General features: G+C 57.8%; 2 protein-coding genes across 7 annotated transcripts; both read right to left on the bottom strand.

Annotated features, from left to right (window-relative positions):
* Window positions 1-658: 658 nt before the first annotated feature.
* Window positions 659-16,764, bottom strand: FLOT2 (flotillin 2). 5 transcript variants are annotated; one of them, XM_036122123.2, is made up of 11 exons: window positions 16,596-16,764; window positions 10,624-10,705; window positions 7,668-7,758; window positions 4,297-4,420; window positions 3,784-3,902; window positions 3,568-3,681; window positions 3,346-3,465; window positions 3,041-3,255; window positions 2,461-2,644; window positions 2,003-2,152; window positions 659-1,923 (listed from the first exon to the last, which is right to left on the bottom strand). In XM_036122123.2, the coding sequence occupies exons 1-11, from the start codon at window positions 16,642-16,644 to the stop codon at window positions 1,885-1,887; spliced, it is 1,287 nt and encodes a 428-aa protein (XP_035978016.1). In that variant the 5' UTR covers window positions 16,645-16,764; the 3' UTR covers window positions 659-1,884. The 5 variants fall into 5 exon arrangements, with proteins under 5 accessions (XP_035978016.1, XP_035978015.1, XP_035978018.1 ...); XM_036122122.2 differs by lacking the exon at window positions 7,668-7,758 and adding an exon at window positions 5,424-5,514 and having other exon boundaries at window positions 16,596-16,763; XM_036122125.2 differs by lacking the exons at window positions 7,668-7,758; window positions 10,624-10,705 and adding an exon at window positions 5,424-5,514 and having other exon boundaries at window positions 16,596-16,721.
* A 90-nt stretch (window positions 16,765-16,854) lies between these two features.
* On the bottom strand, window positions 16,855-21,529 carry DHRS13 (dehydrogenase/reductase 13). 2 transcript variants are annotated; one of them, XM_036122120.2, is made up of 5 exons: window positions 21,278-21,529; window positions 21,025-21,176; window positions 19,908-20,031; window positions 19,414-19,725; window positions 16,855-17,936 (listed from the first exon to the last, which is right to left on the bottom strand). In XM_036122120.2, exons 1-5 carry the CDS (start codon window positions 21,402-21,404, stop codon window positions 17,494-17,496), a joined length of 1,158 nt encoding a protein of 385 aa, XP_035978013.1. In that variant the 5' UTR covers window positions 21,405-21,529; the 3' UTR covers window positions 16,855-17,493. The 2 variants fall into 2 exon arrangements, with proteins under 2 accessions (XP_035978013.1, XP_035978014.1); XM_036122121.2 differs by having other exon boundaries at window positions 21,058-21,176; window positions 21,278-21,528.
* Window positions 21,530-23,083: the final 1,554 nt, after the last annotated feature.

The raw sequence follows: 23,083 nt of genomic DNA, 5'->3' as shown, positions 1-23,083 counted from the left end.
TTCAGGCATGGCTCATTCCTTTACTTTCTTCAGCGCTACCTTCTCAATGAGGCCTTCCTCTGACACCCTAAAATCCCCACCCCCAACTTCCTATTCTTTACCTCCACCTGAATGTAAGCTCTAAAAGCTAGCTGTTTGTATTGTTCACTGTGGTCTCCTCCCCATCTAGTAGGACGATGCCTGCCTGGCACACAGCGAGCATTAGATAAGATAAAGTGAATTAAGAATACTAAAGCCCAGAGAGATGAAGTTACACGCTCAAGATCACACAGGTGATTACCAGCAGAGCTAAAAATTAAACCCAAGCAGTCTGACTTCAGAGTTCATGCTCTTAAGCCTGAGAAATGGGCTCCATTACTGAGTGGGGCTCAGGACGGACACAGAGGTGCAGCAAACCCGGCAGCCCCGCCCCCCCATCACCTGCCTGCAATGGAGCCAGGTTTGCCAAGGCTCGGGATCTGGCCGCAGCACCTGGGCCAATGGCCATCCGGCCCCAGGATGCTACTGGGGACAAGGCCAGTGTGCTGATGCCCCCCAGTGGCTATAATGGGGAAGAACAGACAAAGTGTAGCTTTCAGGCTGAATGGGTGTATGGGTGGGGACCTGGCTCGTCCCTCCTTCCTAGTCTCTCCCCTCACAGAAGACATAGTCCAGGGCGTAGGCATAACAGATCTTTATTTTACTAGAAGGGACAGGCAGCGGGGCAGTGCAGCATCCAAGCCCCAGACCAGACATGCAGCATCCACATGCAGGAACAGCTACACAGGCTGGGGCAGAGCCAGAAGTGGGAGACTGGGACCATCGGACACCCACAGCACCCCTGCCAGGATGCTTGGGCTCTGGGTTCTTCTGTCTCCACGAGAGCCAGGAGACAGAGGGCTCGGCTGCTTCCCCATGGCTGGAACCCTATCACTCTGGTCAGAAGGAAAAATGGCACAAGGGGTATGGAGCCTGGCCAGTCTACAGCACTGAGTTCTGTCTGGGGCTGGTGCAGCCATGCCCACTGCAAGGGCCTGGTCCCATACCCAGGTCAGCACAGGCCTAGCAGGAAGAGGGTCTACACACCTTCTAGTCCCCAACAGGGCTAGACCCTGATCCCAGAAAGGCTTAACAGAGTTGGGACCAAGCCCTACTCTACCTAGTAGGGATATGTCCATGAAGGGGACTTCCCTGAGCACAAGCAGGGGCCTCCTGAGGCAGTAGTAAACTGAGGGAGCTGCTATAGACAGGAGGCCTTGCCTCTGTGCCCCTAGGTAAGGAGAGAGAGGTAAGGTACGAGAGCAGGCCTGGGGCTGGGGAGGGCACTGGCCAGCGGGGCCTAGGGGGTCCGGAGTGGGGGAGGCTGGGGACTTCTGGGTAGCACTCAGGGCTGGGAAGACCAGGCCAGGACAGGGGAGGGTGGCCATCCTACCCAGACCCTCCGCACCCATGCCGCGTCTTGGCAAGGGCCACAGGGAGGATGGACAGATGCACAGAGAACTTCAAGGCACCAGGATTCCGAGGAGCAGCAGGCTACTACCCCCCACAGACAGACAGTGGTCATAATAAACGTCTTCAGCTTAAACTACATGATGTGTGTAGAGGGTGGGAGCAGAGAGAGGGAGAGAAAACGACAGACAGACAAGGGAAGAGACGGACAGGGAGATGGGAGACGAGGGTGGAAGAGACAAACCAGATGGATGTGGCAGTGAAAATGAAGATGTGGGAAGGGGAGAAGAGAAAGGACACAGCCAGAGACGGAGGGGAGGGGCGGGAAGACAGCCAGAGAAGGCCTGAGCGCGCAGCACTTCTGGTCCCTACAAAATAAGGCACCAGAGTCAGCTGCGTTCCCGCTGTCGCTGTGGTAGGAGAACGGCTGCTGAGGGGTGCGGGCCTTCGGGAGCCTCACGCCTGCGCGCCGGTGGCCTTCTTGATCAGGGGTATCTGCCAGGACGGGAGACGTCGTGAGGCCGGGGCCCTGAGGCCCCGGGACGGCTCCACCCGCGGCTAGCCAGGCACTCACCTTGGCCAGGTCCACGCCTGTGAGGGCATGCACGGAGGCAGGCAGCTCGGCCAGCAGTCGGTTGACTTCTGATGTCACCTTGCTGTTGTCCCCGCTGAGGACCACAATCTCATCGACTTTGGCCAGGGGGGCGGCGATTTTGGCAGCAATCTAGGAGGCAGGGGGTGGGGGGTGGGAGGAGAGCTTGGCTGGTGCTCTGACTCGGTCCACCTGCCCCGCTCGGTATCTCTCCCTCCTTCTTCCGCCTCCCCCAACCCCAGCGCAGATTGGGTGGCTCTCTTATTTGCAAGCCATGGTCAGGGAGGCCCAGGGAGCCAGGTGAGCCTATGCGTGTTGTAGGGGTCCTGCCCCGCTGCCAGGTACTTCCGCGTTGAATGCTTCCAGCCAGCCCGTGGCTGTGCTCCTGCCGAGGCCCCGCCCGACCCACCCCAGGGCGGGGGGTGGGGGTGGGGGCTCACCTGGGGCAGGGCCTCCAGCACCAGCGCCATCTTGGCTGCATCCCCGTATTTCTGGTAGGCCTCGGCCTTGAGCTTCATTCGCTCAGCCTCTGCTGTGCCCATCGCCTCGATGACCGCTGCCTCCGCCTCCCCGAGTTTGCGGATCTTCTCGGCTTCTGCTTGCGCCAAGAGGACCTGTTTCACCCTGCAGGAGTTCAGGCCGGGCGGGATCAGTGGCAAGAGCCAGGGGCCCCTCAAGCCTTGCCTGGGGGCCGGCAAACCCTCAAGGCCTCTGCTCTGACGGGTGTCGGGGTTGGGGACCCAGGAGGGGAGGTTCTGGCTCTGCCCAGGGGGAGGCCACTGGCTGCTAGATGCAAATGGCGGGGGGGGGGGGGGACTAGCCAGGATGCCCGCTGAGCCAAGCCCCATAGCGGGCCCTCAAACCTCCTTTATCTCCTCCAGTCTTCCCAGCGCCAACCCCATGGGGGAGGCAGGTCACCTCCACGTCACAGTCAGTAAGGAGGCACAGGGCGAGGTGGCTTCCAAGCTGGGGCCGGGAAAGCCCGACTAGTCCCCACCCCGCCACGGCCAGGGTGCTCACTTTTCACCCTCGGCGATCTGCTGTATGCGGTGGGCCTCAGCCTCGGCGGGGCGGCGCACCGTGGCAATGAGCTCCTTGTCTGTGCGGAGGATCTCCTGCGCCTCCACAGCGATCTGCTTCTTGCGCTGCACCACCTCGATCTCAATCTCTTCCTGCCGGATCTTCTGCTGCTCCCGCGCCCCCTGCAGCTCATAGGCCAGCTGGGCCTCGGCGGTCTGAGGCGGGACAATGGGCAGCCGTGTCAGACGCTGGATGCCAGGTGCTGAGCCCTGAGCCCCAACCTGGGATGCCCGACGGCGCCTCACCTTGATGTTGACCTCCTCACTGAAAGCTGACTTTTGCAGCTCAAAGGCTCGCTTGGAGTCAGCGATCTTGGTGTCTGCCATGAACTTCACATCCAGCATCTCCTTCTTGCACTCTGCTTCCTGGCAACCGGAGGGGCAGGTGCTGAGGATCCCCCAAGCCACCAGGGTCCCCCCACCCCTGAGATTCCCTGTCCGTGGGGGCGGGAAGAAAAGCCCGTGTACCCGGATGCCTGCATCCCGCTCGGCCTCGGCCACCCCAATGTCCGCATCTCTCTGTACCACGGCAGTCTGCGTCTTGCCCAAGGAGCTCAGATAGTCCACTTTGTCATACACATCCTGGGAGGGAAGGGGGAGTCATCCTTGGGAACAGTCACACGCACAGAGGGGCCAAGCACCCAGAGGGAGGTGGGGGGCTGCAGCCTTCCTATCACACGTCACCTTGATGGTGAAGCTGAGGATCTCGATGCCCATGCGGCCGACGTCAGGGGCCGCCACTTCCCGCACCAGCTTGGCAAACTGGTCTCGGTCCTGATAAATCTGCTCCACGGTCAGCGTCCCTGGGGACAGAGGGATCGTGGGCTGGCTTCCCCGGGGGCCCAGCCCACTGGGAAAGGGAGGAGGCATGCAAGCAGCGGTCTGAGTGTATGCACACGTTGTAGAGTGAGCGGTAGAGTGAGCACAACCCGCCCTCTTTCTGGGGGGTGTGCACAGCGTTTAACGCTGAACCTCCTTCTGCAGAGCCCAGGCTGGAAGGGGAAAGGCGTCCCAAGCAACACCAGGTGCCTGACCGGCCTGGCAGTCCCTCAGGTCCCCTGAAGTTTTGAAAAGAAAGTCTTGGTGGGACTGACAGACCTCCCTGCTCTGCCCTGCGCCCCTCCCTGGCCCTGGCTAGGAGATCCTGTGAGGTGCTCGAAGGTGGCAGCGGGGTCCCTGGGTCGGGCGGGGCCTTACCGAGGATGGAGCGCAGGTGCCCCTCCAGGGTCTGCAGGACGACGTTCTTGATGTCCTGCACGTTCTTGCCCAGAAACTGCTCGCAGGCCACTGCCAGGAGCTCCTTCTCCGTCATGATCTTCACCTGCCAGTGGTCACAGAGATGCCTGAACCAGGCTGGAGGGGGGCAGACGGAGGCCCCAGACCCAGAGGTGTGGAGGATGGTGGCTGTGCCCCTCCCCTCCTTTTTTCAGACCTGCAGGCCTAGGGGCCAGGAGGGTAGAGTCTGGCTGAGGCCTCTGGTGGGGAGAGCATACCAGGAATTCTTACACTGACAAATCTGATGTTCATTGGCAGCCTCAGGCCCTGACACGGCCTGTCTGCTAGGCATCTGGGGCTCATCTCCCCACCCCTCAGCCCACTCACTGTTCCCTCATTGGCCGGTTCCTCCCATGCAGGCTCCCCACAGGTGGGAGACCTGCAGGCTGAGGGGCAGAGAGCGTGGAAAGGAGAATGAGCAATAGGGACACAGATACACAGGCTAGGGAAGAGAGCCTGGACAGAGGAGACAGGTCCAGAGGGACGCCACCGAGGGTGGTCATCTTCCTGCCTTTCCTTCCCTAAGTACTAAGCCAACCACCCCCTCACCAGAGGCCTCTAACATGGTTGCACCTTGCTGCCCTGTGAAGTTGAGAACTGGACGAGAGGAGGAAGCCCCTCGCCCAGGCCCTGAGCTGGGAATACAAAGCAACCTCCGAGAGAGTTCCTCTGCCTCACATGGTCTTGTCCTCTGGTCCCCGCCCCTTTAGCCCCCTACCCAGAGGACAGGGAAGGCCTGGATTCTGGGGCGTGGCACTTCCAACACCTGCAAAGAATCGCGTGGGGTTAGTGAGACAGGAGCCCTCAGCACTGGTTCTGTCCCTCGCGGGCCCGCTGAGGAGAGAAGGGGTGTCTGTTAGTCCTGCTGAGTGGCCAAGGGGCCGAGCGAGCACGTTCCGGTGGCGACGACCCTCTTGTGGAAGGGGGGCGGGGGCAGGGGCACTGGAGAGAGACTGGCCCTGGCTGCTACCCTCTCCTCCTCCCCCCACACCCCAGCACAGGGACGAGGCAGCTCAACGGACATGCGCGGGGCTGCTGAGTTACTATACCTGGGCGACACCCGTCACAGTTAAAGCTACCCCCTCGGCCGTCTCTACGTCCTCGCAGCGGGGCTGCAACGTCATAATCTCTAGGGAAATCCTGCCAAGAAATGCAAAACAGGGGCATGGGTCTGGGGGCCCAGGGCCTGGGGTGTGGGGAGAGTCCGGTACCTCTCTGTTCCAGCTGGGCCGGGCCGGGGGTCCTGCTGCAGAGGGTGGGGAGGGCGCTCTGAGGGCCTGGGGTCAGGAGTCTGTGAGGAGACGGTGGGAAGGCAGAGCAGCGCGGCCGCAGCGTGCTACCCACGGCACAGTCCCCTGCTCAGAGCAGCCTGGCTTGCGGTGGCGTGAGGAAAGGAAGTAGAGAAGTGGTTGGGGGTGGTCTGGGCCGGTGGGGGGCGGGGTGCAGGTGGAGCTGTGTGCGTATGGCCTGGGAATGCCCCGGAAGTGCTGGTTCCCCAGGCTGTGCTGTGTAGGTCGTCCACGGGGGCCATGGGAACATCCCTCAGGGGCCCTCACCTGTTCCCTGGGTCTGCTCAGCACCCCGAGATGCCCTGGAAGGCTCCCCGGAAAGCTCTGCCTACTAGCCTGGCATGCTAGGAGTCCGCCCACTGCTGGACCACGATGGAGGTGATCCTGCGTCTGCCCCTTGCCGGGGAAGTCCTGCTTTGTCCCTTCACCTGGCGGCAGGCTTGCCTTGAAGCTGACCCTCCGGGGCTGGGCCCAGGTGGCTCAAGTGGAGAACGAGGGCTGAGGTCACACGAGCACTCCCTGGCCCAGACCACCTCAAGGGTCCATATCACCTAGCCTGAAAGGGATGTGGGCCTTTGCAGTTGTTCTAAGTAGGCAGCAGTTTGGAAGGGGAGCGGGGACACTTTCGCCAGGGCTGTCGAGGGAGGCCGGGACCCTACCCGTTCCACACTGGGTGCCCTGAGCTTCTTGGGCCTCTGTGCTAAAGCCCGCCCGCTGGAGGCTACAAGGAGTGGATGAGGTGGGGACGGTCCCCTGCCCGAGGAGAGCCGGCAGGACAGGCGAGGGAGAGAGAGGTAGTGTAGGGTTTTGCCTGAGAAGCCCGAAGGGCGATTTCACGCAAGGGAAGGAGACGGCTAAGATGATGGTGAGGGCTCTTCCAGTCTGGGGACCCAGCATGCAGGCTCTGAGGGGGCAGGGGCTTTCTGATGGTCACTGCAGCATCCACAGTGCCCGGAACCAGGAAGGAGCTCAACAGAGAACTGATGAGTGAAGCAGCGAAGGTGAGCGCCAGCACAGCACAATGAAAGCGCTGGGAGGCACTGGGAGGCACTGGGAGGCACTAAGCACCTCGGCTCAGGAGAGGGTTTCACTGGCTACAGCCGCATGGCAGTGAAGAGTGAGACATCCAGTCACTTGCTTTTCTAAGTGAGACTGGATTCATGATAAAGCCTGGGTTTCTCTAGCACTTTCTTTTTTTTTAGTAGACTCCATGCCCAGCGCGGAGCCCAACACGGGGCTTGAACTTAGGACACTGAAATCAAGACCTGAGCTGAGATCAAGAGCTGGACGCTCAACCGACTGAGTCACCCAGGTGCCCCTCTCCAGCACTTTTCCAAAAATCCCAAAGAGCCCTCATATTGCTTTACTTGCCTTTCCCATATCCCTACAAAGCAGAGTGGACAGGATTCCCCTATTTCACACGTAAGGAAACTAACACGAGTCACAAGGGATTTGCTCAGAGGCTTCTGCCAAAAATTAGGGGCAGGGAAGAGCCAAGACTCGTTTTGCTAAGGCCTGTCAAGGAGATCGGAGGAGGCCAAGGAGCTGGTAGAACAGAACTCTTCAGGGGACCCATCTTCTGGGAGGAGGGCTAGGACTTGACGTGTGTCAGCATGGACAGGTGGGGGCTGGCTAGCAAGGGGCTCCACGGTGCCTGGAGTGGTTGGACTGAACCCTCCCTACCCGGACAGCCTCGCTCTGGCACGTGGGGGCCTGTGTCTCCTGCCTCAACTTACCCCTTGGCCTCCAAGGACACCCCCTGGCTGACTTGGGCAGAGCTTCCAGATTCCCTTGCTCTTTCCCCACTAGCAGCCCCAGTGGGTGAGGGCAGGGGAGCTGGGGATCTACAGGGCTCCATCCTGGCACCCAGAGCAGTACAGGTGGGAGCAGAGGGGAGGGAGGCACACTCTCGGGAGGAGAGTCCATCTGGCTCCTGCCTGCCGGGCCCCGCAGGGCAGGAAGAGAGAAGGTTAGACACAGAGGAGGAAGCAGGTGGGTTATTACCTGTGCAACCCCTGTTACGAATAGCGGGACCCCCTCCGACGTCTCAATATTCTCACAGCGACACAGGATGGTCATAACCTCCAGAGACAGTCTGAGAAGCAGCCAGGGTGAGGGAGAGGTAGGGACAGGAGGGGTAGGAGGGGACAGCAAACACACACAGTGGTTACCAGACAAGCAACGATGCCTGATGCCTGGGGGCGCGGGCGGGGGGGGGGGGGCGTTTGCTCTCAGTACTCGAGCCCTCTCCTGCCAGCTCAGCCTAGGATTGTAGGGGGACAGATGAAACCCCCTTGCTGGCCTCTGGATGTCTTCCCTAGCCCCCACACCCGTCTAAGCAGGAGCTGCTGGGCTGGGGGTAAAGCCTGCTGACCCCCGGGGCCTATGACCTGAGGTGGGGAGGCCTGTGCGCAGGGCACCTAGGTTGCCCACCACCTCACTTTCCCAGGACAGTCCTGGCACAGTCTGGGAGACTTAGCCTCAGTTCTACTTTCCAAACACAGGCAAACCCGTGTTTCCAGAAATTGGGCAGGAGAGGCCACTCTGGGGACTAGTGAGCCACAGCAAATACCGAATCCTGCTTAGGTTTGCGCTACCTAACACTAAGAAGGCAATTTAGGGTCAGGAAAGCCCAGAGAGAACCTGGGATTTTCTGCTTTGGGGGGGGCAAGGTGTCAAGGAAGGCTGGGGGAGGAAGTGCATCCCTGCCAGAGTATTCACCGGGACAACAGGGGGCTGATGGAGTAATTCACTTTGGAATTTCCAAAGTTGGGCACAGGCAGAGAAGAGAGTTATGGCAACGAGAGTGAGGTGCCTTGAAGCTGCTCAGCCCGCCCTAGCCGGGCCTCCATAGCGCGGCACGTGTGTGCGTGTGAGTGTGCAGGGTGCCGGGCCGGGCCAGGCTGTGGGCAGCGCGGAGGTTTCCTGAAACCAGAGGGAAGGAGGACAGCGGCGGAGGCCGAGGGAGCGGAAGCGGGTGGACTGGGGGATGGGAGCAGCAGGCCGCGTGGAGCCCTGCCCTCCCCTGTCACTATACCGGCCCCGGGAGCTCCGGCCATGCAGGGGTGCAAAGACTGCCTTCATTCGAGCCCCTGATACGAGCACTCCTGGGCCTGAGAGGACTCTAGACCCCGCTCAGACAGGAACCCACCAAGCTCTCTTCTGGGGAAGGAGGAGCGTGGGAGATGGGAGAGAGGGAGGGAAGGAGAGAAGGAAGGAGGGAAGGAAGGAGGCTGCAGCTCAGACGCCGGAGGTGGAGGATTCCCTCAGGTAAGGGAGAGGGAGCTGCCGCTCGAGGGCCTCAGCACCGTACAGGACGTGGCCGCAAAGTGCAGCAGGAGGGACTTCACTGAGCCTGGAGATGAAAGGCTGACAACGGAGGTGGGGGGCGCGGACGGTGGCTGCGGGAAGGGAGGCTTGGAATCCAGCCTGGGTTAGAAGCCTCTACTCTGACCGGAGAGGCTCCTGCCGGCCTAGGGAGATAGAGGCCCCAGCTTGTACGGATGCCCTTCAAATGGGCGAGGGGTCGGGGAAGGGGCTGCCCTCAGAAACAGAGTCCAACGAGGGGAGGGGCCGCGGGCTCAGACTCCCCAGCGAGTGGGACCACAGGGAGAACGCTAAGCCTGGGTGTGGGAGGTCAGCTTCCCAGGACACGGCACAAAGACCTCTTCTCCTTACTTCCAAACTTACTGTCAGAGAAGCCTGCCCCCCCCCCAACCCGCACCAGTCTCGGGGCTCTGCTCCCTGAAGCAAGAAGCAGGGCGCGCTGTGTGTGCCAAGAACACTGAGAAAGGGCTGCAGGGGTGTGGCCCTAGAAGTGGATGCCCACGCAGGACAAGTGTCTGGGTGAGCTGCAAACTCTCCAGACCTGGCTGCGCGTCAAGGTGTTCGGACAAGATTCTCTGTCATCCCAGGACTGCATGGCCTGGGGGTGGGGTGGCGGTGCTCTGGAGAGGGCACCCCATGGCTTCTGACAGGCCAACTGGCCCACTCCTGAGAGGAAGTTGTGACCAGCAGCGGTTACTCTTGGACATCTTTGGCCATAAGAGTCCCCCAGGATCCCTCAATTCAGGCGGAGCAAAGTGAGGGGAGAGCAGAGGGGGCTACTGGGAAATCAGTGAAGTTAAAAAGTTGACCTCCCTCCCCTGCCCCTGGCCCTAGCTGACACCCTCAACCTCAGGGCAGCCATGGGGCTTTCCACTGGAACCACCACTGCTTCCCTTCGGGGTGACCGCCACTTCCCCTCCCACACCAGTTCTGCTGCCCCTGCTGCCTGGGTGCTGGCCTGGAAGGATCTGGGCACAGTCAGGAAGGGGGTGATGGTGGAAAGGTAGCTGGCCTGACTCATCTCCTCCTGGGGGGTCAGTGAGGGCCCAGGCCAAGTCTGGGCCTGCTGGGGGTCCTGGGAGAGCTCCAGAGAGCCCGATGACGTCTTCCTTCCTCTAGTGAGTCTTTCCAGACTGACCGTGGAGGTCCAGATCTGTTTTGCCCAGCCCAGCACCAATTCCTTAGCTCTCCTCCCCCTGTCCCCAAGCGGCCACTGCCACAGGGCCGCTCCAGACTGCGGATCCGTTCCCTGCTCTTGGGCCACGGCCTGCGTTGTCCGGGCCTGCACAGCCTCTCCTCTCCACAGGGAGGATAATTAAGGCTTCGTGAATAACTGAGCTAGACTTAGGGAATGAGGATTCTGCCTGGGCATGACCCCCGGATTCTCTGGGACACAACTGACGTCTCTAGTAGAAAAAAAGCACCCCCACTAAGGAGAAGGTGCCCAGACGGACCCCCTGCACCCTGCGCCACCTGTCTCACCTGGGTCTTAGGAGGCCCCCCGCCCCAGCATGGAATGTGGCAAGTGGTGGATGCTCTAGCTGACTGTGGGGGGCAGGGGGGGAAGGCTGGAAATCCTTTTCTCCCTTGCCCACCTGGATGCCAGGCTCCCTGGGGGCCCCCGAGCCCTTACCTCTGAGTGTCGGAGATACACCACCAGGCCCAGGCCCAGCCGCCAAACACGTACTGTTTATAGTCAGAACCACAACAGCCCCCTGGAGAGCAAAGCAAACCACTGCTCGTCAGTCAGTTCTTGGGTCCCTGTCCCTTCAACAGCAACTCTGGCCCTTTCCCTGCCCTGACACTTGACAACTCCCACTGTTGGGTGCTGCGGTCACACAGAAGCTGGAGAGAGCTTGTAAGGGCCTGGGACTCTAGTTCGGTAGACAGGTAATTTGCACAAAAAGGAAGATAGCCAATGAGTGGTTCTGAATGTAAGTGTTCAGAGGACAGAAGTCAGTGGGCAGGAGTGAGCAGGAAAAACTTCCATCTTCCATTCAACCACTCATTCAGCAAACAAGTAGAGTAGGTTTCTGTGCTAGAGATTCAGAGATGAAGATACAATTCGCATCTTAAAGGAGCTGGGAACTTTTCCTGAGATAACTAGTACCAATACGGTGTGATTTGTCTGTTATCAGGGCGTGTGCAGGCCAAGAAGGAATGCAGGGGGCCCTGGGGGGCCCTGGGCGGCTGAGGGGAGGGAAGAGTCTCGGAGCCAAGATGGGATCCTTGCTCATGCCCAGCAGACATATCTCAGCAAGGCCGGTCTTCTATTCCCAGGGCTGCACAGTGACTGTGTACCTCTGGGGAGTAGAGTGAATGGGGAAGGCAAGGCCTCAAAACAAAGGGCAGCCTGTGGCATCCATGGGAGAAGCGGAGGGAAAGGGAAAAGGTCTAGAAAGGAAGTGGTGCCTGAAAACTCTATCAACTAAACAGAATGCTGACTCAGGCCCCGACTCGGATCTAGCGGTAGACTTGTCCCGCATGCTGTCTACGCAGGAGTGAGAAAAACCAATTCCTGAAATTCTGGTTGTGAACTCTCCTGCGAATGCCAAAATTAGTCATCAAGTTCAAGGAAACTTTAGTAAAAGCTAGAGGGGCAGTTTCCTTGCAGCGCAAAAAAACCCACAAGAAAACAAAAAACAAACAAACAAAAAAACAAACGTACAGGAAATAGATGATTCAAAGGAAATGTGATTTGGGAAAAAGCCAGTGGGTGTCGTCATGTCTGTATTTACAAACTTGAATTTTCGGGAAAGCCTTGGGGTGTGTGCCCCCAATGGGCAAGGGTCAGGGGTAGTTTCATGTAGCTGGGTTACAGTGTCTCTGAGGACCCACAGCAGAGAGAGCAGATTATAGGGTGTCTCAGGTATCAGGCCAAGAAGCTCTGTGTGTGTGTGTGTGTGTGTGTGAGAGAGAGAGAGAGAGAGAGAGAGAGAGAGAGAGAGAGAGAGTGATGGGAGGGTCATATAAGGATTTAAGCTGGGAAGCAACAAAATTACACTTGCATTTTAGAAACACCGCTGTGCACAAGGAAGATGGGGTGGGGTGGCCTAGGAGACTGGGTAGAAGCCTTCTGCAGTGACCTAGGCAAGACACGGTGGCTGATATTAGGGGATAACTTCCAGAGCAATCTTGTCTAAGAGGATTTTCTGTGATGGTGGAAACGTTCTATAGCTGCAGCATGTAATATGGCAACCACTGGCCACAGGGGCTTACCACGCACCTGGAATGTGGCTGGTGTGACTGAAAAACTAAATTTCTTTTTTTTTTTTTTTTTAAGATTTTATTTCGATCGAGCCCCGCATCGGGCTCCCTGCTCAGCGGGAAGTCTGCTTCTCTCTCTTCCACTCCCCCCTGCTTGTGTTCCCTCTCTCGCTCTCTCTCTGTCAAAATAAATAAATAAAATCTTAAAAAAAAAGATTTTATTTCTTTTTTAGAGAGAGCACAAGCGGGGGCGGGGGGAGCAGAGTGAGAGGGAGAAGCGGGCTTCCCGCCAAGTAGGAAGCCTGACGTGGGGCCCATCCCGGGACCCCAGGGTACAACCCGAGCCTCAGGCGGACGCCCAACCGACTGAGCCACCCAAGAACTAAATTTCTAATTTAATTAACTTAAATTTAAGGGGCTAGTGGCTACCATATAGGTGCGCTCTGGAGTCCAGGTCGGAGTGGGTGGGGAAGCCAACAAGGGAAAGAGAGACAACAGAGAATAGGGAGCTGGAGAACTCGGTTCTGGACAGGTGGAGGTGAAGGGGGTGCAGAGCGCCTGTTGGCACAGAGAGCTGGGATCTGAGCCGGCTCACTGGGCAGCCCCCTCTGCCTCCAGGGCCTGCACGGTGTGCAAGGAGCCTCGCCAGAAGTCCAGGGAGCAAAGAGCAGCCCCGCACTATGAGCAGGGGTGGGAAGAGGAGCTCTGTCCGTTTCTCTGTGGTGGAAATACCAGCCCGCAGGGCTGCTGCTTACAGGAAGCTATTGCAGGCTTCTCGGCCCTAGGGAGTGGGTGAGGAGGCCTCTAAGGGCAAGCAGTCAAGCTGAAACCTAAGCCATCTCGGGGTCCAGAGAAACGGAGAGGGTCACACATCACAGCCTGTTTCAGTCCGGCCCAGTGAGGGCTGGGGCCCAGCTGCCTCTGGCCCGCTCCAGGGCGCTTCTCCGTGTGCTGGGGGTGGAGGTGGTAGTGTGGTGGAGAGGGATGAGGGTGGGGAAGGGGGCGGTCCACGCTTTACCCTTAACTTAGTCTTTGACCTTGGGAGCAGGCTGTCACCACTTAAGCTGGGCCTTGGCCAAGGGCAACATGGCCAGGTTCCCAGGGGTAGCAACAACAGGAAGCTGGGCCTTCCAGCCTGCCCCGCCCCCAGCAGCCTCCTCCCCTGGAAGGCATCTTCCTCCCAGATTCCTGGTCACCCTGAGTCTGAGCACCACTCCCCAAAGAGACCACGTAGGTGCCCCTTCCTTGATCTCCCTTGCGCTCACTCTATTTATTTATTTATTTTTATTTTTTAATTTTTAAAGACTTTATTTATTTATTTGACAGAGAGAGAGCACAAGCAGGGGGAGCGTCAGGCAAAGGGAGAGGGAGAAGCAGGCTTCCCGCTGAGCAGGGAGCCTGAAGTGGGACTTGATCCCGGGACCCTGGGATCATGACCTGAGCTGAAGGCAGACACCCAACCGACTGAGCCACCCAGGCGCCCCTCTCACTCTCTTTAGACCTGGAAGTTTCTCGTAGTTTTATCTCACTTTTTCTAACCCAACTTACTTTCCTTTGCCCTGTCTTCACCCAAGCTGAAGAATCACAAAACAGGGGCGCCTGGGTGGCTCAGTCGGTTAAGCGTCTACCTTTGGCCCAGGTCATGATCCCAGGGTCCTGGGATCAAGTCCCACATCGGGCTCCCTGCTTAGTGGGGAGTCTGCCTCTGCATCTGCCCCTCCCCTCATGCTCTCTCTCTCAAATAAATAAATAAAATCTTTTTTTTTTTTTTAATTTTTTATTTACTCACTTGAGACACAGAGATACAGACAGGAAGAGAGAGCACGAGCAGGGGGAGAGGCAGACAGAGAGGGAGAAGCAGGCTCCCCGCTGAGCCAGGAGCCCGATGTGGGGCTTGATCCCAGGACCCTGGGATCATGACCTGAGCTGAAGGCAGACGCTTAACCATCTGAGCCACCCAGGCACCCCTAAATAAATAAAATCTTAAAAAAAAAAAAAAGAATCATGAAACATCCCACGATAACCTCTGCCCCACTCTCAGCCCCTCCAGCCCCAGCCCAGACCTCTGCCTTCGCAGGAATACTCCCCTCCTTTCCTGCATCTCTTCTCCCTTCTTCCCACTCCTCCAGGAGACCAGACTGTACAGGGGGGTTTAGCCTTTTTTGAGCCACACCCCCCTTAGTAGTCCAGCAATGCTGGAATGTTCATAAATGCATAAAATACATAGGAAACAAATTATCTTGAAAGTTGTCAGGATATTAAAATAACCAAATGTGTGATATGTAACACACGGTAATACGTGTGATACAGTAAAACATTAAATAATAAAATCTAGTGGTAGATTTAATAACTAGCTTAACTTCAAAGTCATAATGAGCGTGGATGATTTTGAAGGTACCTACAAAAACTGCCATGTGGTAGGGAGATATCTCCTAATACTATCACGGGTTTTGGCGGACATTTATAATGTGAAGAAATGCTAAATTCCGATTAAGGTTAGTGAGAATAAAAAGTCACGTCTCTCCCTATCCAAATGCACAGACCTCTAAATTCTACCCACAAACCCCAGGTTAAGAACCTCTGACTTACTATAGAGACAAGAGAAAGGTGTATGGTGTTTGGATTCCCCTTTTAAGTTCCCGACAGTAGAAATAGAGAAAAAGGTGTTATTTTACAGACCGAAGGAGGGAGGTATGACAACCAGAAAAACTTCTAGCCTTTTCAGGTGGAGAAGGTGACCAGGACATGCATCAGCACCTTCTCAAATTGGGCCGAACGAGATGCCTCTGGACATGGACGCCCGCTTAAGGAACCAGGTGGGGTCAGGGCTGGGAGCGGTTGCTCCACTCTGGGGGGACTTCCGTGCTGGAGGGAGCTGCATCTCTGCTGGACCACCTCAAATCCCCAGATACTGTGATGCTGGGCACTACCCCTCCCTCTTCCCTCCCATCCTTCCTTGACTCCAGCACCCTCCATTCTCAGCACAGTCTCCTCTCCCCACCCCTAAAACAGTTTCGAAGCTAGCACTGCCCTGGCCTCTGGCCAGAAAGCCAGGTTTCCAGCAAGGGTCAGGTGCTCCTCTCACCCCTCAGTCTCAAAGCTCTCCACAGGGACTGGATTGGAGCTTTTGTCTCCTCAGCCCAGAGTCTTGGGTTCCAGAAAGAAACTCCACAAGAGAGACAAAGTGTGGTGCAGATTCGGGTTCTAAAAGTTGTCTTTAGGATCAGGGCCTGGGGGACAGGTCCAAGTCTGGCCTCAGTGCTCTCTGAGGGGTCTCCTTCCTAATCCCAAGGCCACCTCTGGTCTTAACTGCTCTCCCCCGGTCAGGGAGAGTGGGGATTTCCTGTCCTGGGGGGACAGACTGATTCTGAGATCCAAACTCAGCCACAGGCCATGTTCTGGGTTAAAAGTTTCCAATGGATTGATCACACCTCCCCGAGGCGCAGCTGTAAACCCTGGTCTAGAGTACCCCCTTCTACAGCCAGTCCTAACAACTCTGCACACAGGCTGGAAATTGGCATCGACAGTGGGAAGACCTGAGATTCCCGCAGGTGCAGGCCTCCAAGCTGTCGGGAAACACCACCCTCCCCAGCACCTGCGAGCCAGGGGCTTCACAAACTGGGGGCTTCAAAGGCTTCAGCCACCTCTCAAGATACCCGAATATACAATTTAAAAAGCAGCCTTAAGGCAAAGGTACCTCTTCCCTCCCCAACACAGCAGTCCCCGGGCCCCGCCGAAGCTCCCAGAAATTCTGGAGCCTGTAGCATTTTTGCAATCGGGGCAACACAGCCCAGAGCCCGATTTCTCAACCTGTAGAGGCCGCACCCGCACCTCCGAGGCGGGCAGTGCCAGTAACCCCAGCAAGCCCCAACCTGCTCAGAATTAACGGGAGCACAGGGATCCCTGGATCAGGGCCCCTCCCCAGGCAGGCACCTGCCCTCCGAAGCTGCGAAACCCGCCCCAAGGCCCGGGCGCTGGAATCCAGCCAAACCGCTGTGTTCCGGTAACCACGGGTCCCCTCCCTACGGCCTCAGTTCGGGACCCCCCAGGCCACCGTGGAATAGAGGGGAGGAGACCGTGCCCAGGGAGGGGGGCGGAGAAAGGAGAGAATAAACACGGGAAAACACGCAGTGGGAGGGGGAGTCCCGAGGGCGCGGAGCACTGCAAGCGTAAGAATGGGGGGCCCTCCTGGAAGGTTCTCAGGCCCAACACCGGCGCCCCCTACCCCGTCCCTCCCCCTCCACACTCCTTCCCCGGCCTAGCCCGTCCCCGCTGGCTCCCCAGCCCCGCACCCACCCCGAGCCCCCTCCCCAACCACCTTTCGCGGGCACAGCCCGCGCGCCCCAACACCCTCCCAGCCCCGGCGCCCCAGCCCCACCTCCCTCGCCGCCCTCTCACCTGAAACCACCAGCGCCTCGTTGGGCCCCACCGTGTGACAATTGCCCATGGCGCCGGCGGCACGGAGGGCCCGCGGGCACCGCAGGGACCTGGATCGCACCGCGCGCACCAGCGGCCGCGCCCAGCCTATCCCGCCACCCCCAGCGGCCGGCCGCCCGCCCGCCCGCGCCCCTCCGCGCTCGCAGCCCCGCCGGAAGTGTGGCGGCGGAGGGCGGGGCCGGCGGGCGACAGCGGCGGCAGCGAGCGCGAGGCGAGGCGCGGCAGTCAACACGCTTTATTTCCCCGGGCCCAGCCCCGCAGCAGCCCCGGGGGCGGGGGCGCCCGCACCACGACGGCACGGCCCTGCCGCACCTCCCCGCACCCACCTGACCGCCGTGGGCCCTGCAGTCACACCGCTCCTGCGCTTACCCCCTTACCGGCGGTGAGACCTTGGCCCAGTGAGTCCCTTACCTCTGCAACCTAATCCTGCCTCGGCAGATGGGGGTCATTTAACCACGTGGCTACATGGTTGCAAAGGGCCCAGTTCAGTAATTTTCAGTGTTGCACTGTAATCACAAATTACACCTCCCCCCCCCCCCAGGCCCTCATCCAGAGCCCAGCCGATCAGCATCACCCAGAGTGGGGACTGAAGTACAGAATTCAAATTCCTCATAAGTAATGTCTGGCACATTATCCCTCACCTCTCAATCTGGGATTATTGTTATTCTCAGGAAGAAATCATCACCCACAATTTCCTTCCACCAGGAAAAGAGCTGGTCAGAACACAATTTGAAGCCCCAGAAAGGAACCATGGAGGTAAAAATTGCAAACCCCTCAGCGCCCAGGGCATGGCCTGGCATGCAGTTAAGGTTTTCAAGGGCCACCGAGTGCCATGGAAAGCATCCCAGGATTAAGAGATTTAGGGCTCAGGTTCAGCTTTAACGTGAATTCGGCGTGTGACCTTAGACAAGTCTGGTGAACTCTGAGGGCTGGGGTGGGGTTCAGAAACTGTGAGCTCCTCAGGGTGGGGGCTGCTCGGGGAAGATGGGGCCCCTGGGTCCTCAGGCTGAGGATCTTCATCAGGTTCGGCCTCCTCACCAGGCCCAAGCCCTGCCAGCCTTTTGCTGGCCTTCCACAGCCGGTGGGCTGCACGGTCGTCTCGGGCGGCTGGGGGCACCTCCTCCACGTGGCAGTTGGCAAAATATCTCCCACTGAGGGGCTCAATGCCCTCCTGTAGAGCGCAGTACAGGGGTGTCTGGGCACCCCCTCTTGGGGCCCGCAGCACAAGCCAAGCTAGTGGGCGCAAAAGTGGGCACAGCCATCCAGGAACGTGGCGCAGGAACAGCTCCGAGTTCACAGGCCCTGTGGACAGGAAGAAAGGAAGGAGTGAGGATGGTGGGTGAGGGCCCAGGGGCAGAGCAACAACACAGGGCTAGAAGGGAGTGGGGAACAGAGTCCAGTTCCAGAGAGACCAGGATAGTATTGAGTGGGCATTCAGGGTCCCCACAAGGAGACCTCACTCATTTCAACAGCAAGCTTCCTCCTCTCCATCTGAGTTCCTGTACATCCCCGTGTCCCAGATTTTCCCTCACGTTGCATCCCCTGCCTGAGGGGACCTCTTTTCTTCTAGCTCAAGTCCTATTCCTTTGTTCAACCAGCAAACATGTATTAACGCCTATGGTAGCCCAGCCACTGTTTTGGACATTAGAGATGGGGAGTGTAATAAAGGCTTATAAATGTTAGTTGTGATTATTACTGTCACTGTTATAATTACTAGTGAGCCTTAGGCAATGACTATCTAAAGTGCAGTATGGTGGGCGTCTGGCTTGGTCGTTGGTGCATATGACTCTCAATCTCCAGGTTGTGAGTTTGAGCCCCACGCTGGGTGTAGAGATTACTTGAAAATAAAATCTTAAAAAAATGCAGTATGGTAATATGGGTAGGACAGATCTTGTTATCCTATAATCTGTTCCGTAAGGCAGAGATGGGCCTTATTCATCAGTTAACTCACTCAGACTAAAAGCTAAAATGCTTACAGTGGACTTCTAGACCCTAGATGACCCAGCCCATCTCTGTACCTCATCTCTTGCCACTCTCCTTCTCTCACTCTGTTCCAGACTTGTGGGGCTCCCTGTTCTTTCTCAAGCACACCAGGGACTTCTGCCTCAGGGCCTCTGCACTTGCTGTCTGCTCTGTTCTTCACACTCTTCTCCCCAGAAAACCACATGGCTCATTCTCTCATCTCCTTCAGGCCTATGTCACCTGTTCAGATACACCTTCCTTGACTGCCACAGAAAAACAGCACCTCCTGTCATTTCAAGCCCCCTCACTCTGCTTTATCTTTCCCATAGCATTTTATCGCCACCTGTCACTGTATTTATTTATTAGCAATCTCCCCTTCCCTTAAACTAGAATGTAAATTCTACAAGGAAAGAGTCTTTGTTTTGTTCACTGCTATATTCCCAGCACCAAGATTAATGCCTGGTACATAATAGGTACTCAGTAAATGCTTTTCGAATGAATAAGTAATTATTAGCCATCATCATCATTATCCTCATATTATAGTGAGTTCAGTCATATGGATGGCTCCTGGGGGGAGAACCTGGGCTTTATTCATTACCATACCCTATCCAGGAGTCAGCATCCAGGCTAGTGGTGTGAGAGGAAGAGCCTAGACAAGGAGAGCCTCCTTCCAAGATCAGCAAGGAACAGGTCTCTCCTTGTACGGTGCTTCCTTCCTGTTCTGCGATTCTGGGGCTCAATGAGAGGCTGGGGGTGCACAGGATGGGTCGCGGATGGGAGCGGGGGACTCAGAGCAGAGCAGAGAGCCAGGCCTCACCTGGGTGGGCCGCATAGCAGGTGACACCAGTCCCCTCAAGCTGCGTGGCGAGCTCCCTGGCAAACAATACGTTGGCCAGCTTACTGTCGGCATATGCCCGTAGCTCCTGCCGCCAGCCCACCACTGGGCGGTCCAGGCGTGTGAAGTCGAGGCGCCCTCGCCGGTGAGCGGCTGAGGATACCACCACCACGCGGCTAGGGGCGCAGGTCTTCAGCCGGGGCAGCAGCAGGTGTGTCAGCAGGAAGGGGCCAATGTGGTTCACTCGCAGCAGCAGGTTAAATGGCTTGTGGGTCCGGCCACAGGAACTGATCCCTGGGGCAGGGGCTCGATATGAGCAACTGCTCCACAGGGATCCCCAAAGGCCGGGGTGTCCCCATCTGGGAGAGAGTGGTAGGGGGCATCCTTCCCACGCATCCACTGGCCCTTGGCAAGACCTGGCTGGAGGGGACAGTTGCCCACCCGCCACCCCCCCTCCAGGGCCTGCTGCCCCTCACCGGCATTGTGGATGAGGATGTCCAGCCGTGGCTCAGAGCTCAGGAAGGCAGTAGCAAAGGCCCGCACAGAGGCCAGACTGGCCAAGTCCAAGGCCATGAAGATGACCTCATTGTTCCCACTCTCCTGTAGGGGCGGCAAGGGCTGGGCTCGTCACCAGGCACCTCTCTCCTCTTCCCTCTCCCCAGGTACCAAATTTTGAGAGTCCCTCTCCTACTTTTGCTAAGATCTGCCCCTGCGCATTAGAATGTAGTGGACAAGTATGTGGACTCTGGATGCAAATCTTGACTTTGTCTTTTATTAGAGTGTGACGTTGGACAACTGTGACATTAATCTCTCTGGGGCTCAGTTTTCTCCCTGTAAAATGGGAACAATGTAATACCTATCTCATGGAGTTGTTGTGAGGATTCAATGAGGTAATACATGTAAAATACTTAGAACAGTGCCTGGCACCCAGTCAGCACTGTGTAGGTAGTACTTGCTATTATGATTATCATTCCCTCTGCCCATTATTGCTTATCCTAAAATCTACAACAGACTTCTTTCTCATTGGTCTCCCCTCACCCACTCTCACCCCCACCCCCCACCTCCAGTCCAGGCATGTACAGCCATTGAGGGGTTCCTCCCAGAAGGCTATTCTGACAGTCCACACCCTGCTGAGGACCCTTCATGGGATCTCCACTGCTCATCCTATAAAATCTGAGTTCCTCAATAGGGTCTATAAGGGCCTCCAGAATCTAGCCCTGGTTCAGAGCTTCCAGCCTTTTCATTTCGCCTCTTTACCCCATATTTTGTGCTCCACCCAGCCTCAATAAACCTTTGCTTTCAGTTTTTCTTTTTAAAAATCGATTCAGCTGTCTCGCCTCAGGGCCTTTGCATATGCTGTTCCCTCTGCTGTTCCCTTCCCTACCGTCTTTCATTAATGTAAGTTTTACCGATCCTTAAACGTCTTGGAACAACGATCACTTCTTTTGGAAAGCCCACTTCCTAGCTTGCGCCTGGTGCCCCTTCCCTGTATGGCCAGAGCACCCGCGGACCCTCTTCTCTGCGCTGAACGCCCAGTTAAGGAAGCTGCTCTGTTCGCCCCTCTGTGTCCCGGTGTGTCTGTTTTCCGCTCACCCTCTCACCGTCTCCGGCCTCCCCCCACCTCACCTGGCGGAGGTCGAAGGCGGCCGCCTCACCGCGCTCCCGGCTCCGACAGGCCAGCACCACGCGCGCTCCCCGGCGCGCCAGCTCCAGCGCCGTCATCTTCCCGATGCCGCTGTTGGCGCCTGCGGTGGGCGGGCGGTAGCCGCGCTGAGCCCCGTGGGCCGCTGACCCCGCCGCCCGGCCTCCCCGCCACCCCGCCGCCCGCCGGGCCTCTGGCACTCACCGGTGACCACGGCCGTGCGGCCGCGCAGGCTGGCTATGCCGCCGCAGGGCGGGGCCTTCACCAGGTTGTAATAGACAAGCACGTAGGCGCCCAGCAGCAACCCCGCGCCCAGCAGCAGCGCCTCCATGCCGGCCGCGCCGCCGGGCCCCCGCACGGGCCCCGCACCTCCTTGGATCGCCGCCCGCCCGGCGGCTGCCGATCCGCCCAGCACCCGCTCGGGCCTCCCTGAAGGCGGAGGCGGAGGCGGAGGCGGGCGAGAGGCAGGGCAGGGGTGTGTGCGTGCGTGTGAGCGTGGGCCCTGCGAGCGCCCCCTAGGCATGCGTCTTCGTGCTCTGGGTGTGTGCTTGTGGAATACCTTCTAGGGGCGCGTGTGCATTTGGGCCCTGGCAGCGCCCTCTAGGTGTGTGCCTGCGTGAACTCCTTCCAGATGCATGTTGGTGTGCATTCACACCTACTCTGAGTGTGTGAATCACTCTGTGTAATGTGCCCATGCGCCCTGGGATTGCCCTTCCGGTTGTGTGTGTGCCTCTGGAGCCTGTGTGTGAGCACCTTGGAGGTGTGTGTGTACTTGCAGGCCCAGGAAGTACCCTGTCGGTGTGGGTGCCTGCGTGACCACCTTTTACAGGTTTGTGCCTATGTGCGCCAAGAGCCCCTCCAGGTGTGTGCATGCATCTGTGGTCTCTGTCAATGTGTGCGCTCGAACGAACGTCTCCCTATGTCGCTGTCCTTTGTGCGCATGCCCCGTAGCTGAGGACTCGCAGGAAGGGCTCACAAGGTGTGTGTGAGACCTCTGGGTGCCATTGGTGCTTAGCAGAGCCCTTCCCTTCTGGAGAGGTGCGTGTACATGAATGCTGTTATGTCTGAGAGAGAGAGTGAGTCCGGTCCTGGATGCCTTGCCCCCCATAAACAAGTCCTTCGCTTCCTTATCCTCACTTCCAGCCCTCAGCTTCTAGAATTCTTCCTTGTTCTTCCTATAAAGGTCAGAGAGATGACGCAGCGGTCAGGGTGGCACCATCCGTTCAGGGCTGTTAGGATTCACTCATTCATTAGCTGCCTCTATCTCCCTGCCTTTGCTCGTCCCCGCCCCCCCCATCCCCTACATTTCTGAAGGGAAGCAGGAAGAGAATAAAATACAAAATCTGTTGTCTGACTTCCAGGAGAAAATTTCTCTGGGATGGTCCTCACAGGTGGTAGAAACAGGTAAAGAAGCTCCATGACTCAATGGAAGAAGTGACTATGATGGCAAGGTTGGTGGGGACAGCTAGGGAGGCACGGGTAAGGGGACTGCTGGCCGGTGACTTGCCAGGACAAGGACTTGCCTGAGAAAACCTTTACAACTGAGCACCCACTGTCTGACACTTACGGTGTGCCCAGCAGTGTGGTTAGCCGTGGGAATACTGAGCAGAACGTTATGTTTCTGCCCATCAGGGCCGCGGGAGCAGAGTGGTGGAGATAAAGCCAGGCGGGAGGTGGAAGCCAGAGACAGACCCAATTCAGGGAGGAGAGAAGTTTCCTACTTGGCTGCACCACGGGTTTGGGGTTCAGTTGTAGACGCTGCGGGATGAAGCTGGGAATGGAGTATTAATGAAACAAATGGGTGCATTCTCCATCCTCAAGGCAAATTCCCGACATGCCAACAGGTACCACGTCCTCGAACACTGCTGGGATAGACACACAGGTGATCTCTAAGGAGTCGAAGACTTGTCTTCAGGAAAAACTTCCCAGAGAAAGTTTCCCATGTCAGGTCTGAGAGGTGGAAAGGACGGGAGCTTGGTTTGATGAGAGGCTTCTCGGCCTCAGAATTAA

This window comes from Halichoerus grypus, chromosome 2, assembly GCF_964656455.1.
Source record: "Halichoerus grypus chromosome 2, mHalGry1.hap1.1, whole genome shotgun sequence".
Taxonomy (NCBI): domain Eukaryota; kingdom Metazoa; phylum Chordata; class Mammalia; order Carnivora; family Phocidae; genus Halichoerus; species Halichoerus grypus.
Note: the sequence above shows the minus strand (reverse complement) of the source record. Positions and strands in the feature narration are given on the sequence as shown.

What these genes read in the sequence shown, in the direction of transcription:
- FLOT2 (XM_036122123.2), bottom strand. Translation starts at nt 16,644, where the DNA reads ATGGGCAATTGTCACACGGTGGGGCCCAACGAGGCGCTGGTGGTTTCA. An exon ending in TCGTAACAGGGGTTGCACAG is followed by an intron (nt 4,421 to 7,667) that starts GTAATAACCCAC and finishes GACCACTGGCAG; the next exon opens with GTGAAGATCATGACGGAGAA. An exon ending in AGCGGGATGCAGGCATCCGG is followed by an intron (nt 3,466 to 3,567) that starts GTACACGGGCTT and finishes TCCGGTTGCCAG; the next exon opens with GAAGCAGAGTGCAAGAAGGA.
- DHRS13 (XM_036122120.2), bottom strand. Translation starts at nt 21,404, where the DNA reads ATGGAGGCGCTGCTGCTGGGCGCGGGGTTGCTGCTGGGCGCCTACGTG. An exon ending in CCGCACGGCCGTGGTCACCG is followed by an intron (nt 21,177 to 21,277) that starts GTGAGTGCCAGA and finishes CGCCCACCGCAG; the next exon opens with GCGCCAACAGCGGCATCGGG. An exon ending in CTGCTATGCGGCCCACCCAG is followed by an intron (nt 17,937 to 19,413) that starts GTGAGGCCTGGC and finishes TCCTGTCCACAG; the next exon opens with GGCCTGTGAACTCGGAGCTG.